Below are 18,716 nucleotides of genomic sequence, written 5' to 3'. Positions count from 1 at the left end.
TTCATGAAGGCTTAGAGGAAAAAATCTGCATGCAACAACTTAGAGTTTTAAAGAAGTAGGCAAAGCGAGTCTTGTTTGCAGGTTAAAGAAATCACTTTATGGGTTGAAGCAATCTCCTTAGCAGTGGTATAATCATTTTGACTCTTACATGCATAAGGTTGGGTACACCTGGAGTGATTATGAAAGTTGTGTTTACTTTCAAGTTCTTGATGGTGATTCATATATTATTCTGATGTTATATATGAATGATATGCCAATTGCTGTCAAAAGCATGATTGAAGTTGATAGGTTAAAATTTAGCTTCAGTCAGAAGTTTGATACGAAGGATCTTAGTGCTACAAAGAAGATCTTTGACATGGAGATTCATAGAAATAGAAAGGTCAGCAAGTTATTGATTTCACAAAAGAAGTGCATTGAAAAGGTATTTGGAAGATTCGACATGGAAAAAGAGAAACCTATAAGTACTCCTCACATTTCAAGTTATCTTAACACTTGTGTCCTAGCACAAAGGAATAAGAAGCATACATGTCTAAAGTGTCATATACGAATGCAATGGGTTGTCGTGTGTATGCCATGATGTGTAGTAGGCTTGACATTGCACATGTGAGTGTGGTTAGTAAGTATATTAAGAATCCTAAAAGGAGCATTGGAATGCAGTTAAATAGAATTTTTGATATTTATAGATGGTATCATGCTTGCGCAGAGTAGGTCTTCATGTAATATTATGGGTTATGTTGATGCTGGCTTTGCAAAGGACTTAGATAAAAGAAGATCCATTGATGGTGATATATTTACTCTAGTAGGTGAACCAATGAGTTAAAAGACTGCTTTAATCAATGATTGTTATGTCCACTATTGATGTGGAATATGTGGCAGCTTCAAAAGCAGCAAAAGAAGGCATATGACTTAAGGGTCTAATTAATAAACTTGTCATTGAGTAGAAGAAGGTGTAGTTGTGTTGTGATAGTCAAAGTATGTTTAACTTAGCAGAGAATTCGATAAGTCGCCATAGGTCAAAGAACATTGATGTGTGATATCAAAGGATTCAAAATATGATAGAAGATGAGGAGTTTGACTTGGTAATGGTTTACACAAAGAAAATGCAACTGATATGTTGACTAAGCCACTTACTAGTGATAAGTTCAGGCAATTTTTCAGACTTGGTTAATGTTTCAGGTAAGAAGCATAGGCCCCCGGGAGATGGGGCATTAAATGTGAGAGAAGTTTTTTGGCATGGGTGATGATGGCAAGCCAAACCCAAAGTAAAGATTGTTGGGGGTGACATGGCTTTATTTTGCTACATAAGATATGTGATGACTTAGAGTCTCACTCCTATATTATTAAGAAAATCCCAAATAAAGTCACGCTCCTATGTTACCAAGGAAACCTTATTGAGGATTTCTCTCTTTGTTTTGGAAACTTAGTGTGAGACCTCTATATAAGGAGGTATAGAGGGTGGTTCTAAGGTATGAATTTCAAGAGAGGTTTTTTGAAATTAGTATTGGCTAAATATTAGTGTATTTCCTTTTGCTTTAGAGAGCCCTATAACATGCATGCTTGCTGGTTTTAATAAAGATTTCTCTCGTACTTTTTTATAGACGGTTTTGCCGAACCACATAAATTCGATGTCTTGTGCATTTGGTTACTTTCTTGTTCTTTAATTGCATGCCTCCTGAAACAGTTAATTTTTTTTTTTTTAAAGCCCAGTCCTGATTCCATATGAAATAGATTTTTATCCTTTTTTGTAGCCCAGCCCTGACTGCAGCAAATAGCCATATGAAATAGATTTTTATTAATAATTGTAGCCATTTTTTTATTTTATCTCAAAAAAAAAAAATTGGGCCCCCCTCACATGAATCCTAGCTACGCCCCTGAGCATAGCAGTGTTGAATCCCAACAGTTGCAAAAAAGAATGGGAATGGTGTGTGCGAGCAGAATATACCGCTGCACTTGCTTTTATAACTGTGGGACGGCATAAGATGGAGATGATGATTCTATCTCCATCTCCATTTCCATTTCCTTTCTGTTAGGCTGTAATGGGCATCACAAATACAATAAGATGTCCCATAGACATGCAGTATTACAATAGTACGTCTCTCTCTCTCTCGTTTTTTTCTATGGAAACCCTCACCAAGAACCGGGTCACTTAATGAGCCCTCCCCGATTTCCTCTCCCTTTCTTTTCCCGTCCGACCGTCGTCGGCCATCACAGAGTTCTCCGACGGCACTCTGGTTCTTCTCGTCTACCGATGTTCGCCCCGATGGAGAAGGAGATCTCTCCTCCACCAAAAACCTCCCAACCTCCAGAAACCCTAAGGGTCCTCCGCATTGCGGCCGCTTTGAGGGCGGCCGTCCTCGCCCTCATCGTCTTCTGGAGGCTCCTCGCCTCTCCCTACGACACCTCCGCCTCCTTGAACCCGCCGTGCCTCTCGCCGGATTCCGGCGGGGTCATCGACCCCCCGTCGCGGCCCGTTCGCTGGCCGGCGGTCGGCAAGGCCATCGAGGATAGCATCGTCTGGGACGGCGTCTACTTCGTGAGGATTGCCGAGTGCGGGTACGAGTACGAGCAAAGCTACGCCTTCTTGCCGCTCCTTCCTCTGTGCATTTCGTTCTTGGCGCGATCGGGTTCGTGAATTTCTTAGTTGCATGATTTGTTTTTTGCTTTGTTTAGCTGTTTTCTCATTGAGATTCATCATTAGAGGCTTGATTTTATGGAAACGAAATGGAAACTGGACTCGCATTTTGATAACCGTGTCTAGCCAAACGCATCACAGTAAAATCTGGTAAGGGACACAGGAATTTATGATTCGAAGATCAACTGGTGTATTAATTCAACGTTTTTGCCTGTGGGTTTGAATGATCAATGCCGAAGATTGGCCTAAATCTAGTCTCGCTTCAACTCCACGGCCGATCATCTTTAGATTTAAACAAGCCTTGGTGAATAGTCATAAGACTGGTTCGAATCTTGCCTTAGAATCGATAAAAGAATCAAAACATGATTTCGTCTAGAAGTAAAATGTTTTTGCAAGACATGGTGTGAAAATCTTCTAAGAAAAATGTAATCTTTTTAATAAAAATGGGGACAGTTGTTGCCATTGAGACGACTTTGTATAATGAGCACCATGAAACGGGGAGAAATTTGATTGTGAATTTTAGTTAAGACTGTGAAATACACTGGGTGTGCAAAGATGAAAGAATGCCAGCATGCGCAAAAAAATGAATAAATTCTTTCTTCTTTAGCGTCTTTGTGGTTATATTTAGGATCCTGTGCTTCTCTACATCTATCGTTGTAACCTTGGGAAGATCTTTATGCACCCGAGCTTGAAGATGTGCAAAATATTTCTTGCCATAGAGACGACTTTGTATCATGAGTACCATGAGAGGGGGAGAAATTTGATTATGATCTTTAGTCAAGACCCTGGAATACACTAGGGTGAAAAGAAGAAAGAACGACAACATGTGTGAAAAGTGAATAAATTCTTTCTTTGTCAGTGGTCTTTGTGGTTATATTTAGGATCCTGTGCTTCTGTACATCTATCATTATATCCTTGATAAGATCTTTATGCACCAGAGCTTGAAGAGTGCAAAAATATTTATTCCCATCAAACTGCACATGATTTTGATAGTGCAATGCATTTCAAGAATCAAGATCTAAATTTTGTGAGGCCTTGATTTGGTGGAACATCTTATGTGCCAGAAAGTTAGTTATCTTCCTTCACAGCAAGCATTTCTTTTGTCTTATTCAAATGAAACTTCATTAAAATCAAAATTCTGTTGTAATATGCATATAGAGGACTAACTGCATTTAGATTATACAAAATTAATGCTTGATCTCATACTTTGCCGCAAAATTCTCTTATCCTGTATGATTTCATCTGCTCTTTAGTTAGATTGGAATATGTTTCTTTTTTCTTTTTTAACATTCATAATCTATGTCACATGGGTGCTGGTGAGGGTGAGGGGATGCAGCACTTCCAAAAAACCTGGGTGCACGGGGAAGGGGGGGTGCGGCAAAATATATATATATATATATATATATATATATATATATATATATATATATATATATATATATAAAGTCCAAAAGTTGGACATAAATGACCCTGGGTGTGTTGACTGCACCCAGGGTCAGGTTGACCTCATCGGGTGCGGCACCTAGTTGGAGAATCCCTGTGACATATAGGGCAAAAAAAATCTCAGCAATTTTTTTTGTAAGTTCAAAAAATTGGACCAAAATGACCCTGGGTGCGTTGACCGCACCAGGTGCCGCACCTGCGTCGACCGCACCCGCGTCGCGTCGACGCAGGTGCGGCACCCTGCTAGCCGAATCCCTGTGACATAGTTCATAATCTAGCTGATATAAATCCAACTGTGGGTAAACCTCGAAGGCTGGGACTGAAGTACGTGATTGAAACAAAGATTACCCTTTGTTTACCCAATTTTGGTGAAGCATCACAGAAGATCTACTTGGCCATACTTGTCAAACTATTTGTTGGTTTTTGTTGTCAAGTTTCTTTTGAAGAACTGGACTAAAGAAAACAAAAGCAAGGTTGTAAAAATCATATCGTAACCTGTATTTGTCAGGCTCAAAATAAGATACATGTCAATCATATCATATCGTAAAAAATTGGATGTTTTAGATAAAACATCCAAAAAATCCAAAAGAATCAAGAAAATTTCTAGAAAAATCATTACACAAGAAACAACAATGAATTTTATAAGATAAAACTATAATATAATATATCAAAACAATTATATGCAATGAATGACATGCATGAGACATCGGACATTAAATAATTAAGATAATATGTTATGAATATCATGCATATCTCACAAGAAAAATGCAAACCATGACATAATATACATATTAAACCACAAAACTAAGCTAACAAGTTACAAGATTCATAATAGTCTTTTTTTATATAAACAAAAACAATATCATAAAGTGTTTTTCAATGCTTACAAATTTTACATAACCAAGTTTTTGAAAAAAAAGAAGAACTAGATAATGTCAATCATGATCATGATCATCATCTTTTTTTGAAAGAAATTTCTCCCAAAATCACTCTCAAGCCCTTTATGAATGAGCATAAACTGGCCTCAAAGGTTCTTATATGTTACGAAAAAAATTGAAATAAGTGAAACTTAAACTGCACTTATTGCATTTCGTAAGATAGAGGCCTCGTATCGGACTGTATTATAATTCATAAGATACAGGAGTGTATCATAAGATACACCCGATTCGGGTATGATATCCACCCGTATCGAGATACAGGTGTGTATCGTATCATAACACCACTTAGGTAAGATACGTATCGTGCAATACACTATGATACTTACAATGAACAAAAGTTACTCTTATTCTACATCATTATTCTCGATATTCATGTTAACAAACACTTTTGTTTTAGTTACTTAAGTTCAATATCTTTACCACAAAGCATGCATTTTTAATGTTGTAGGCAGCATGCTCAGATTTTATTCATTTTGGAGATATACTTATGTTTTTGAAATCCCTTTAATAAAGGGGGATCCATGTTTGTAGGTTACTTGTTTATGAGCTTGACTGTGCTTGACTGGTGGATTTGCAGTATTTGCACCTCTTGTTCCACTATTGGGTTACAGGGCAGTGTTGGGCGTATCTGCATATGTTCTGAATAATTTGGCCTTTTGCCTTGCATCAATTTACTTTTACTGGTAAGATATCTAATTTTGCACATTTGGACAACTTAGCTTTTGGAGTTCCATAAGAATTCATTGGTTTTGCTTGATCAGATCCAGATTTTGAGGTCGTTTCCATACTAATACTGTGCAGAGCTTTGACACTTTCCTTTTCATTTATTTATGCTGTAATACGAAATCTTGGTGAGCTTTAAAGAATTAAGTTGTGAGGATTTTGTAGGTGACCTGAAGAGCTGATGAGCTCAGCATGTCAGTTTTGTGCATATTTTGTCTGATATAGGTTTTGTTTTTCTCTATCTATTTTTGATAGCTCAGTGTGATGTTGCTCTAGTGGAAGTTTTGTAAGTCTACTAAACCGATGCCTATTGACTGGTTTTCCCATGCTTCCTACTGCTTTCTTCTTAATGCTCAGAAAGCCATCCAATGTCAGTCTTCTGAGAAATTAGATAGTAACCAAAGATTATGTCTACGATTCTTTTTTTTACATGTCATTTTTGTTGTTTACCTGCTGTAAGATAAAAAAAGATCTAAAGGTTCTTTTCTCTGCAGGCTTTCATTCATCATCTTAAAGGATTCTAGAAATGCTTTTCGGGCTTCTGTTTTTTTCTGCTTCAATCCAGCCTCCATATTCTATTCATCAATGTAAAACTAAACCCCTGCCAGATGAATCTGTAGGCCCCTTGGTAATGGTTGCTATGAAGTTGGTAATTTGTATTTCCTTGATCTGTCAGATACTCGGAAAGTCTATATGCCCTTCTTTCATTTGGAGGGTTATATCATCTGCTCTGTGGAAACAACACGAAAGCTACAATTCTGCTTGCTTTTTCTGGTTCTGCAAGGTCAAATGGATTTCTTAATGCTGGATATTTCTGTTTTCAAGCAATGCATCAGGCTTGTAATGCCATTGTGCAGAAAAAGAAAGTCAGTGTAAGAATATAATTCTGGATTCTGTTGTGGTTTTCTAGCATCATTGTTCATCTTTCTTGAGTATCATGTAAAAACTTGAAATTCATTTTTATGTATGAGCTTTTAATTCAAGGATCATGACTACTTCTGATTTTGTAATGTAATCTACTATATGCAGAGGAACATGTGTGTGCTTGCATGAGCCTGCACATTTTCAATTTAATCAGTCATATTTATATGGGAATTTGTTCTTTGCTGCTTACTGTTGCTGCTGTTGCTGTTATCTTAATGGATGATAGGCCAATTTGGCACTGTACATGTCAAAGTTTCAATACAATACTTTTAAGAATAATTGCATGCCAACTTTCCCTTCCTGAAGAAAATTTTCATTTAACTGAATATTGGTTTCCAGGTTCCTTTGAGTAGCTTTGTCTTTCTTGATTTGTCAGAGATACATGGCTTTTTCTTTTAGTTGAGTTACTGTGATACAAATACCTATGATTAGGTAAGAGAGCATTCAATTTTGAGAAGACTACTAAGATGTTATTTTGAAGACGATATAAACAGTTTTTAGCATTCAACATTTTGCTGTGAATCTGTATTTCCATCAAATGTCGAAAAAGATGCTACATATATTTGTGTTGAAAACTGCTAGGTTTTTTTTGTGTGGCAGTAAACTGCTAAGGTTTATTATGTCTCATCTCTGGCAATTGAAAACCAATGAATCTGAAAAGCAACTCAGTGGGAATTTTACCATGTTTGATTGGCAACCCGTTACAATGACCATGAAAGCATCTTATGATAAGAATTTGGTAATTCAGGCATCTGGAAGTATATATACCATGGAAATGTAGGCTTAATTTTTCTGGTTATAGTTCTACAACAATTTTGATATTGTGAAATGAAACAACTTATTGGAGAGTTGAGATTGTAAACTATCATTTAAAGGATAGATAAGATTATATGTGACTGTTAAAAATGTAAAAAATGCCTAAGAAACAAATGTAGATCACAAAAAGGTCTATATACATAGACATATATCAATTAGACACTTCCCTTCATGTTATACAAGCACCAACAGTAACCATTGAGTGTTTGGTGAAAAGCTAATGAAAGCAAGTTGAATGATATTTGGTAACAAAATTTGCACATGCTTCGATGAAGAAAAACATAATTAGAGAAATATTGCATTGCAAGTACTCTTGCTGAATCATAAAGTAAGTTTAGCAAAGAATAATGTAGATAAATGACATAACTAAAATTTTGGGAATTTTTAATTGGTTATTGTTGCAACATGATGAAGGAAGTAAGGGGATAGACTGGCCATGACTCTAACGTTTGCTGATGGAGAGGAACTACTTCATAATCTTTGGCTTTTTTTTTTATAGGCAAGCTGGGGATAACCTCCATGTGATTTGAAATGGGATGTTGGTATGATAGTGTGATCTAACCATCGAGCTATTTGACCCCCATAATCTTTTTATTAATATGGACTTTACCCTAAAATGGTTAAATTAATAGGGGTTGCAAACATAAAAAATTACCACATACCATAGAAGTGTAAACATAAGATTATGTAATAAAGAATCAAAATACAAGACTTCTGGGAAGTTATGATTTTTCCCCTGCATCATATGCCGCCTCCTCAACTGGTAGGCTTGTCTAGGTCAATCAAATCAATTTTAATATCATATCTAAGATAAAAATAGAGAAGAAGAATACAAATGTTAGAGTTCTTATGGTGACCATATTTGGTCTAACCACATGCCCTTTTCTGCATATATTTTTTGCTGGCTGTTATGATTATTTAATTTTGTGAGGCCATTTTTTGCAGTTACTGAATGATGCTTTATGGACAAGATACTCTAATAATTTTTTTGTGGAACTGCACCTTCTTTGTATTCACTATTTCTAGTTAGCATAATGTAAGTCCACACAATAATTTTCTGTAGCTTTGAGTTTTAAACAACTTTAAGGTTTTGTTTGTATGGAAAGTAAAAGTTGATGCTCGTGATGAAGAATACCAGTGTCTTGACCAAACTGATGGAAATACCATGGAGAATATTGGGTCTCCAAAATATCCAGAATTTGAATTATCAGCATCATGAATGAGAAAGGATATTCTTCTTAGCAGGACTTTAATTTATCCACCATTGGTAATTTGAATGATCACAATACTTGATCTGAAGTGGTTCAAATGTAAAATTTGAATGGCAGTGAACTTTAGTGAAAACTCTTCCTTCGACCAAATACACCCTAACACTAAAGAAACAGTGCTCATTTTGATGGAATTTTTTTTTCAGAATCAGTAATGTGTACTTTTCTAATATTGTTAAATGCTGATGCTGGGGTTCAGTACCAATCTTCTGTAAAATATTATTGTTATTTTTGCCTGTAAAATATTCTTGTTATTTTTGTTGCAGTTGGCATTGCGGATTGCCTTTGCTGCAGTTTTCCAATCTCTAATTGTTTTCATGCCCTTCATTTCATTTCAAGTGTATGGATTCTATAACATTTGCCGAAGAAGTTCCTCAGATGAATTAAGGCCTTGGTGCAAATCCAGAGTGCCGTACTTATATGGATTTATTCAAAGCCATTACTGGTAAGCCTCAATATTATTGTGAAGGCTGAATAGCAATAACTTTCACACTTGGATTTATTTTCATAAATGTCATTAATACGCTTTTTACCTTGTTACACAACCACTTTTATGTTTTCACAAATAGTTCTGGTGAAATTACCTTTTGTTTTACAGTTTTGGTTAAGAAAATTACAGGTTTTGTTCAGACATTATCAGTTTTTGGGTGGTGCAATTTTCCAGTCATGACTCCTCTTTTTGTTAAATTCTGTTGTTTAAAATGTTTTTAAATGGCTATGGTGTATGGTGTATTCCCTTTTTTCATTACTTTGGCCAAGGTTGCTGATCAAGGTAGTGGGAGCGAGAAGCGATTCAGGAAGAGAAATCGGGAAGCGAAATTGGGAAGTGAGACACTTCTAAAAATTTAAGTAGCGGGAAGCGCAAAACGACTTGGAAGTGAACTGGGAATCGTATTGAAAGCAACAAGAAAATCAAACTGGAAGCGACCTAGGAATCGAACCGGAAACGAAAAGGATTTGTTGGGGAAACAAAGAGAGAATCGAGTGGCAAGTGAAAAGAAAGCGAAAGGGAAAGCGAATAGGAATAAAATAGGAAGCGAAAATGTAATTATATTTTTCTTAATTAACGAAAATATAAAATTTATGGTATCATGGACAAAATAAAGTATGAGTACATAACATTCAAGCTGATCTATTAATCTCAAAACTGAATCATATATGCAAGTGCAACCATTTAACAAATGCATCATGTCGCAAGCATTTAATAATTAATACATCAACAAGAATTCATATTTCATAATCCATACAAAAAGAATTTAAGAGCTACTAAATATAAAAATAATAAAAACATTATCACATTATTGGTAGTAAAAGTATAAGCTATAGAAAACTAATAAATTTGGTTAAGAAACATACCTTTTTTAGGAAATTTGTTATATGAGGTTATGATCTATGCAAGATAACAAAATCAATAAACTAAAAGATTACATGGAGATATGGTTAAAAATTTTAACTCACAAAACAAATTATGCATTTAAGCACTAAAAAACATAAAGTAAATTAAACATTTCAAAGTTTAAAATTTAAAACTATCAGTTCACTTCAGCATTCAAACTTCAAAGTTCAATGTTCAAACCATCAAACCAACAAAATATTACAAGTCTATAACAAAAAAGTCACCACCAAAGCAACCTAAGAGTTTCCAAACTACATAATAAAGAGTTCATAGTCAATAATTTGTCATCTATCTCTTCTTCTTCAGATCAACAATAAATTTGGAAGAACTTCCTGCCTTTGCCTCTCCACATGCTCACCCTCCATTCCTTCCATTTTCTTCATTTCCTACAATGAATATTGTTAAAATGTTCAAAAAATTAATTTAAAATATAAACAATACATATAGAAGAAAGTGAAAAAAAACACAAGATATATAATGCATACCTCGCCTAGGTCCGCTGCTAAAACCAACAGAAAAAAAAATAATGCAAAGCAACATGGAAAATGGAGAAAAATTGAAAAACTGCAGGGAAGAGGAAGAAGCACAGGACAAGGAGAAGAAAAGCGTAGGAAAGAAGAAAAAGAAGAAGCATAGGGCGAGGGATTAAAAGAAGAAGAGAAAGAGAAGTGCAGGGGAAGAGGAAGAAGAAAAAGAAGGAAAAGAAGGAAAAGGAAAAGTGCAGGGTAAGAGGAAGAACAATAAGAAAAAGACGGAAAAGGAGAAGTGCAGGGGAAGAGGAAGAAGACGTGCATATATATATATATATATATATAGAGAGAGAGAGAGAGAGAGAGAGAGTAGGGTGTACCTTGTAAAGAAGGCCATGACGAAGTCGCACATTGCTTGAAATCCTCGCATGATGCTGGATTCTTGCCAAAGACAAACCATAGAGGAGAGGTGAGATCACTGCACCCTTTCTTCTCTTCTAAAATCCTTTGAAAAGCCCCAAAATGTTCCCCCTTTTGCATTTATACATTTTTAAGTAAAACACCCTTTTGACCTAAAAAAGTGTTTCTTTTTTTTTTTGTCAAAAACAAATTTGGTAGGGGAAAAAATGGCCAAGCAAATAATTTAAGGAAATCAACCCTAGGAAACTCGATTCCCAACTCTGGGAGTCATAATGGGAATCACGTTTACTTATCTCAGGAAACACGATTCCTTTTTGTCTGGGAACACGCTTCCCATTGTCAGGAAGCTCTCTTTCCTTAGATGGGAAAGCAAGTTTCCACATTAGAACCTATAGCATGCTTGGGGAAGCGTGTTTTGGGGAAACACGCTTCCCCATGCCCTATAGCACTTCTGGTAACCCTACTTTGGGCTGTAGTATCTTCTCACTTTTTCTGGCTTTTACTTATAACAGAAAAAAATTGTGAGAATATGCTTATCAGAGTCATCATACTAACAACAAAATGTGTTCACAACCCCTTGGTACTGATAATTCTCATGGCATTGTGTGCCATAAGGTCAATGGAAATTTATATTTGTGCTCAGAAAATGGAATGGTATTTAAAATTTTCTTGTAGTTTTAAAGTTTTGTTTAATAATGGACAACTCTCAGCGGCTTTCTCTTTTATTGGAACCTATAGCTTACATTGTTCAAAAAACTGTCATGCCTTGCTCATCTGTTTAGTAATTCTTGTGCTAATGCTAATGTGCTTGAAGTGCTATTATTCTAAGGATGTAAATATAATGAAATAAGAGTGTGCACAAAAAGATGCCACTATGGGCTAACACAATTACAAGTGTGTGCACAAATACGAGAAGCCTTTTATGGGCAAAAACAAGGTCGCCAAAGATAGCAAAAACACAAGCCACTCAAGGGCTACAACACACATAAAAATAAATAATTTTATGATCTAAGAATGCTTAAGAAAAGCACAAGAATATGTGGGTTAGTTCCCCCCCCCACCCCCACCCCCACCCCCACCCCCACCCCATATATATATATATATATATATATATATATATATATATATATATGCTAAATGGGGTTTTCTGCTCTTTCGGTGTTTTTTTCGCATTTTCAAGCCCATAAATGTGTTGGGCATGGTCGATTTACGAGGAATCCACACCTGGTGTTTCGATGAAAAAATGATATTTGGCGCCTCGAAAATTTACAAAGATTTTGGAACGTTGATTTTTCGAATGTTATAAAAACCCACCCATGTATCGGAATCGAACACTTCAAGAGTTTATCCCTATAAAATCAAGTACATAGATCACTTCTGTACAGTCAGAATTTAAAAATAAAACAAAACCCCCCTTAAAAACTCATTTAGCATGTACCCATTACTCTCTCTCTCTCTCTCTATATATATATATATAGACACACAAGAGACTAAAGGAGAGAGGGAGCTCAACTAAGCCGAACAGCTACCTCCAATGGTTATAACAAAAAAATACAAAAGTGCCCCTAAGGGGAACTACCTATTACAATAAAATAATAAAGAAAACAAATAAAAAGACAATGAAAGAAGTAAATACAAAAATACATAAATCCCTAATATATATATATTTAATGTATACACCTATTAATATATATATATATACAAAAAAGACTATAAATTAACAGTAAATCATACAGATTGTGCATGTATCTAGGTACAATGTACTCGCTTAATTAGGTGCAACATTATTGTCTGCAAACCAACTTTGGACAAAAAAATACCAAACCAGATCCAAATTTTGTTAACTTTCTGGATCTAGATTTTCAGTTTAATGTAATAGTTGAATCGAGATGCATGCATTTTTTTCAATCAGATATGCTTCTGAAAATGCTTGCCAACTATGACTATTTAACTATTGGACCTGTATTTGATCACAGTTTTTGCTCAAACCAAACTGATGCAATCAACACTTCTTTTCCCGTTTTTTCTAGTGTTTGTGGGTATATCTCTGTGCTGATTGATTCATTTCATTTATCCCTTGTTGACCTTGTGATGCAGGGGTGTTGGGTTCCTGAGATACTTCCAACTGAAACAGCTACCGAATTTTCTTCTTGCGTCCCCGGTTCTGTCTCTGGCTGCATGCTCCATTATTGAATACACAAAGTTGCATCATAAAGTGATGTTTTCTTTGGGTTTTCTTGCTCATCCTATTGAAAATGATGCTTTTATATTCCATTCTACTAGCACAGGCAGAAAGTGCAATACCATTCAGTCTTTTGACACAAATTTTTCTGATATACCCACAGGTTTGCAGGATTACTTGCAGTGTTAATTAGATGGTCTGTACAATACGAGAAAATTTTAAGAGCCTGGAATAATTCATTTAATTTTCTTTGCTCATTATGTTACTTCATGTTGCCCTTTATAGTTTGTACAAGCTAAACATGTAGCTTTTAACACCTCCATATCTTCAGCCAAATCCATGTGACAGCATCAGATCCACCCATTTGATCAACATTGGAACCAATATTATACTAAAAGGCTTGTATTGGATCTTGATCATCTAGGACCATCTGGATATTTGACTTTTGATTTGTATCTTGGACCATTTGATCCCTTTTGGGTCTTTGATCATTTGGATCTGAATGAAGTTTTTGACCTCAAATCATTTGGATTTGGATCATTTGGGTCTGATTTTGTTCTTTTGGAGAATCAAATATCGTTTGAATCCAGTGGATCTACTTTGTATCTCAAGTCATTTAGGATGTAAACGTTTCTTGAATTGCCCAATACTCCAGAGCTTCTCATTGAGACTTCAGCAGAATTGTTTTAACATCATGGAATTTGGATACATAAACTTTTTGAAAGTGAATGTTAAATTAACACTTGATCTGGCAACGAACTGCTGGTCCCTACATAAGATATATGAAACTTGCAGATCATGGTGGATCAGAGCCATCACCTAAATTCATTGTTAAGCAGACTGAGCAAGTTATAACTAAATCAATTATGATTAAAAGTTCAGCTTATGATGACTGGATAACAAAGGAACAAAGATTAATCAGATATAGACAAATTCAACATTAGCTAATGAAATATTCAAACCAAGTCACATGACAGACCATTTTTTGGGTAGTTTCCTTTAGGAATAGTATAAAAGGAGACACAACACAGGACAATTTGAAGCATCCCTGTGACAGATTCACACATTGTAATTTCAACAGCCATAGATGAAATATATTGGCTATGGCATCTCAGGCTATAGGCTGTTAGTGAAATATATTGTTCACTAACTCTTGATTTTAATGATTGGTCCCACAATGCACTGCACGAGTAGATTGGAGCATTCTCCATAATGCAGAGAATAAATAAAATTCAGATTGAGTAAAGCTGCTAATCTGCACAAGTTAACTAATGGAGGCTCTAGGTAGAAGGACCATTTTACCCATGAACAAGCAGGCATAATGACAGAAAAAGATATCCTACCTCTGCTCCCATGAATAAATGACAATACCAACAAGTATGTGCATGACCTTGCATTCTTAACAAAAGGGACAAGATATTGTATGTTTTCATACTTATTCATATGTATAGGGGTACAATAAACTTTTGGTTTCTCTTTGCCTTGTTTATATATGAATTAATATATTTGTTGTATATAAATTCCATAGTAGTGTAATAATAATGGATGAGAAGCACAAGGGGCAGATAACAGCTATAGAATGCATGGATAAAATCAAATGCTATTTGTTTTACATTAAGGAAGTTTCTTGATCATTTGGTTTTATCTAACTGTAGGAATCTTGTTATATGTTTTTATTTCTACCCGCTGTTTCCAATATCTAGCATCTCATACCTGTTTTTAATTCCATGGCAGCTAAACTCATGCATAGAAAGAGGAAGAAGAAGACTGATACTGGTGGTGTTCAAATAATTGATGATTCTTGTTTACAAGAGAGTAATCATCTTTCAGTTAGGCTGACATATGACCCGGTCCTTGTACTGCCTTTTATTCTACACTTGGCATTCTTGGTTGCTGTTGCATTTTTTGTGATGCATGTGCAGGTAAAAAACTACTCATTCTATTTGATTATTAACTTAGCTCATATATGCACAACCATAGGCATTCGCATGATCATTTATTAGAACTTAGAAAATGGAGGAATAACTTCATATCAATCTAAGGCAAGTGCCATAAAGTTTGAAATGACTGGTTGACCTCAATTGCTAGATCTCATTTGATGTAAATCATACAGCTCCGGATCTGTATAGAGCAGTAAGTTGAATCATCATATGAATGACTGTAGTCTCTCTAAAAAAAAAATCCTTATGATGTATGCTGCCTTGTGCCAAGTTGTGTCTGCCAATGAATTTGCTTGACTCCAGGCATTGTTCAATTTATATGCAAGCGGCCATGCACATGCGCGTGTATACACACACACATGTTTGCGTGCATGCATGCACACACATATGCAACACACACACAAACACGTGCACATGCACACACATACACGATCATAATCCATTACTGGGTCGTTATTAGACTACTAAACATATGCCAACCGATAGATCCTAAGTTCAGTTTCAGTATCTCACCACTTCAACAGAGTTTATATGAAAAATTAACTATTTTTCTTCATCTACAGATTGTGAAAAAAACTGCTTTTTACCTTGGGTTTCTCACTTTAATATGGATTCCTCAACATGCCCACATACCATGTTGATGTGGGTACTTCTGGATAGTGCCAAACATGGATATTACGTCATATGTAGGATATATTTTATGTTATACTTTCTGCAATTTTTTCTTTATATATTACTAGAACTGTTCACTCACATGCATGCATGTTCGTGCAGAGTTGCACATTGACAAACAGAACCCAGATGCATTTTTGCACTCTTCTTTTGGGAAACAACTGTCATATGAGACACTCGTGTTGTACCGTGTACACATACCTATATGACAGGTTCCTCATCTTTTTTAGAAAATCTTTTCAGTATTACTGATAGATTAAATGAAATGAATGTATCCATCCCCATTTATAAGAAATAACGAATACCTCTGATGGGTACATTGATTTGCTCAGTGCATAATAGTCATCTTCCAGTTTTACTAACTCCAGCCTAAAATCTTCATTGTTTCAGTTGTATCTTCCCTTATATCTGAGGTAAAAATTTCAGATCATCAAAAGTTAATAAATTGTATATTTGTCTAGAAATATGGGAAACTTTAAATCCAAAATGGCAATCCTAGGTATTCTACTGGATTCTTACTGCATTAGGCTCTGTTTGACTTAAACTATTTGATTGATGGAGGCATTCTGTTTTGATTCTTGTCTGCCAGTCCCCTTATTTTGAACTTAGTTCTCTTTACTGATGTTGGTTTGAGATGGTCTTACGGGTTCAAGTACATGCCATATTGTGATACTAACATTTTTCTTCAGGTTGCAACTCGATTCTTGTCTTCCAGTCCCCCTATTTATTGGTTTATTTCGCACTTGGCTGTCTCTACTGGTATTGGTTTGAAATGGTCTTACTTCATTTGGGCTTATTTCATATCCTATATTCTCCTTGGGAGTTTGCTCTTCTCAAACTTCTATCCATTCACGTGAGAAGCTGTAGTAGTGAATGAGCTTTTTTTCTGGTCTTCTTGTGAGGTACTCTTGGTAAATCTCTAAACTCTCTTTTCTATATGCTTTCGTTACCCTTTATCACGTGTATGTTGGGAAGCTATTAACATTTAATGCTTATAAATCTCCCTGGATTATGGGCAGTTGCAGTTCATTGTGGGCATGTGGGCACATAATACATACTAGTTGCTGGCACGGGTGTGCCCGTAGCTTTCAGAGGTGGTCCACATAAGGCAGGGTGGCCGTGGGGCCCCACCCAGGGTTTCCCTTGCTTCGATGAGGGTTCCTCATCATAAAAAAAAAACACATACTAGTTGCTGCTGTTCCCTTAATGCCATTATCACAGTACCGTTCCATTGGCAGCATTTGGTCTGTGTGAAAATAACCTGTGTTTTATCATTGCCTTTTGTCAGCAGTCCCTCATGATATTATGAGGTGTTGATTAGTGCTTTAAACCCAGAGGAAGTATCCTGACCACAGACAAATAAGGCGCCCAGGAATGTTGGAGAAAATGCAGATATGGTAGTAGATGATCCAGGTTCCTCAGGAGGTTTTCAGTAATGACATCATGACACATCTTGAATGGTAACATCCAAGTATACAAATTCAATCTGAAATTCAGGCAGGACACAGTCAACCAACATGGCAATCTGATTAGAATTTATCAACCTTTTAAAAGATTTTAAATGTAATATTAGATCTGTGCTATTGGAATATCTAGAATTGATCAAAATATGACTTGAAAGCAACAAAATTCTCTTTCCTGTTTGGCATCTTGATTAATTTTTGTTCTTGTTGTGGCCTCAATTTTCAGCGGTTTACCTTTTTTTTTCCTTGTTCGTTTGTATGCTTGTTTGTTTTGGGAAGCTGGTGGGATATTTTTCTCAAGATTACCTGTTGTTACTTGCTGTTGGGAATTAATAACTGAGTATTTTGGTTAGCTGACTCGATGCTTATGATTTTAAGCCAATATAAATGCTTCTATAATGATAATAATACTATCTTATGAATATCTATTATGCAGTATGGTACTGCCAGTGGAGGGCGGCACCCAAGCACAAACTTCTTTTTGGTTGCACACTTTAGGAGATTAATTTTGTAACAAAACTTTTATTTCAAACACATTCCAATTCACATAAATGTGATCTGGCAAAAACTTACGAAGTAGCTAAAATTTATGAAACATGGTAGTCGACACATGAGCTGTATTAAAAAGGTATTATGTGAGTTGGTCAAAACTTACCAAGTAGGAAAAATTTATGAAACATGGTAATTGACACATGAGCTGTATTTAAAAGGTATTATGTGATTGGCCAGAACTTACCAAGTAGGTAAAATTTATGAAACATGGTAATCGACACATGAGCTGTATTAAAAAGGTATTTCGTTGAGAAAAAACCTGTGATGTGGATCTAATCTTGCCAAATCTAGAGTTCAAAATGGGTCTTGGATTCAACCGCATAGTTGCAAATATATAGCTTTGCTTTAAAGGAAAATTCTCGCATTTACCTATATTTTGACCTCATCTTGTAAAATTAAAACCAAATTATGTGTATATATATATATATATATAGGGAAGGGGGCATCGTTGAACCCCTTCCTGTTGAACAAAGGTCGGACGCTAACTGTACTTCTGATTTTGCACAGAATTGCCCAAAATGGTGAATCAGTGGCAGTCTTTTACCATCTTTAAAGACATGTTTTCCGCCCAGATCTTTAGTGGAGGAATCAGTTTTTTGCACAAAAAAGGGTGCCACTGATCATGTGTGCAATCAGCGTTGCTCCTTCATCCGAATAACAGTAGTCGTCCACTGTTACTCCCATGCCTATATATATATAGAGAGAGAGAGAGTAGAATTTGTGAACTGAAATATGAGAACTATAATATGCGAACCAGAAATATGGGCATTTCCAACATTTTTTTTGCAAATCCAACCATGTGGTGCTTGTCGTGGTAAATTTGTTAGAAATCAACCATTGCAAAAATGCTAATTCTGATTGCTTAAATATTTATGAA

The 18,716-nt window shown here is 35.7% G+C and overlaps 1 protein-coding gene across 2 annotated transcripts; it reads left to right on the top strand.

Annotated features, from left to right (window-relative positions):
- Window positions 1-1,912: 1,912 nt before the first annotated feature.
- Window positions 1,913-17,438, top strand: LOC149816542 (uncharacterized). 2 transcript variants are annotated; one of them, XM_089987436.1, is made up of 9 exons: window positions 1,913-2,624; window positions 5,591-5,696; window positions 6,231-6,323; window positions 6,413-6,608; window positions 9,011-9,189; window positions 13,128-13,375; window positions 14,947-15,134; window positions 16,514-16,735; window positions 17,116-17,438. In XM_089987436.1, exons 1-8 carry the CDS (start codon window positions 2,150-2,152, stop codon window positions 16,679-16,681), a joined length of 1,653 nt encoding a protein of 550 aa, XP_089843562.1. In that variant the 5' UTR covers window positions 1,913-2,149; the 3' UTR covers window positions 16,682-16,735; window positions 17,116-17,438. The 2 variants fall into 2 exon arrangements, with proteins under 2 accessions (XP_089843562.1, XP_089843561.1); XM_089987435.1 differs by having other exon boundaries at window positions 17,113-17,438.
- Window positions 17,439-18,716: the final 1,278 nt, after the last annotated feature.

The sequence above is a fragment of the Nuphar pumila genome, chromosome 14 (genome assembly GCF_984573655.1).
Source record: "Nuphar pumila chromosome 14, dmNupPumi1.hap1.1, whole genome shotgun sequence".
Taxonomy (NCBI): Eukaryota; Viridiplantae; Streptophyta; class Magnoliopsida; order Nymphaeales; family Nymphaeaceae; genus Nuphar; species Nuphar pumila.
This window is presented reverse-complemented; position numbering and strand designations above follow the sequence as displayed.

What these genes read in the sequence shown, in the direction of transcription:
- LOC149816542 (XM_089987436.1), top strand. Translation starts at nt 2,150, where the DNA reads ATGAGCCCTCCCCGATTTCCTCTCCCTTTCTTTTCCCGTCCGACCGTC. An exon ending in TTTTTCTGATATACCCACAG is followed by an intron (nt 13,376 to 14,946) that starts GTTTGCAGGATT and finishes ATTCCATGGCAG; the next exon opens with CTAAACTCATGCATAGAAAG. An exon ending in TTTTTGTGATGCATGTGCAG is followed by an intron (nt 15,135 to 16,513) that starts GTAAAAAACTAC and finishes ATTTTTCTTCAG; the next exon opens with GTTGCAACTCGATTCTTGTC.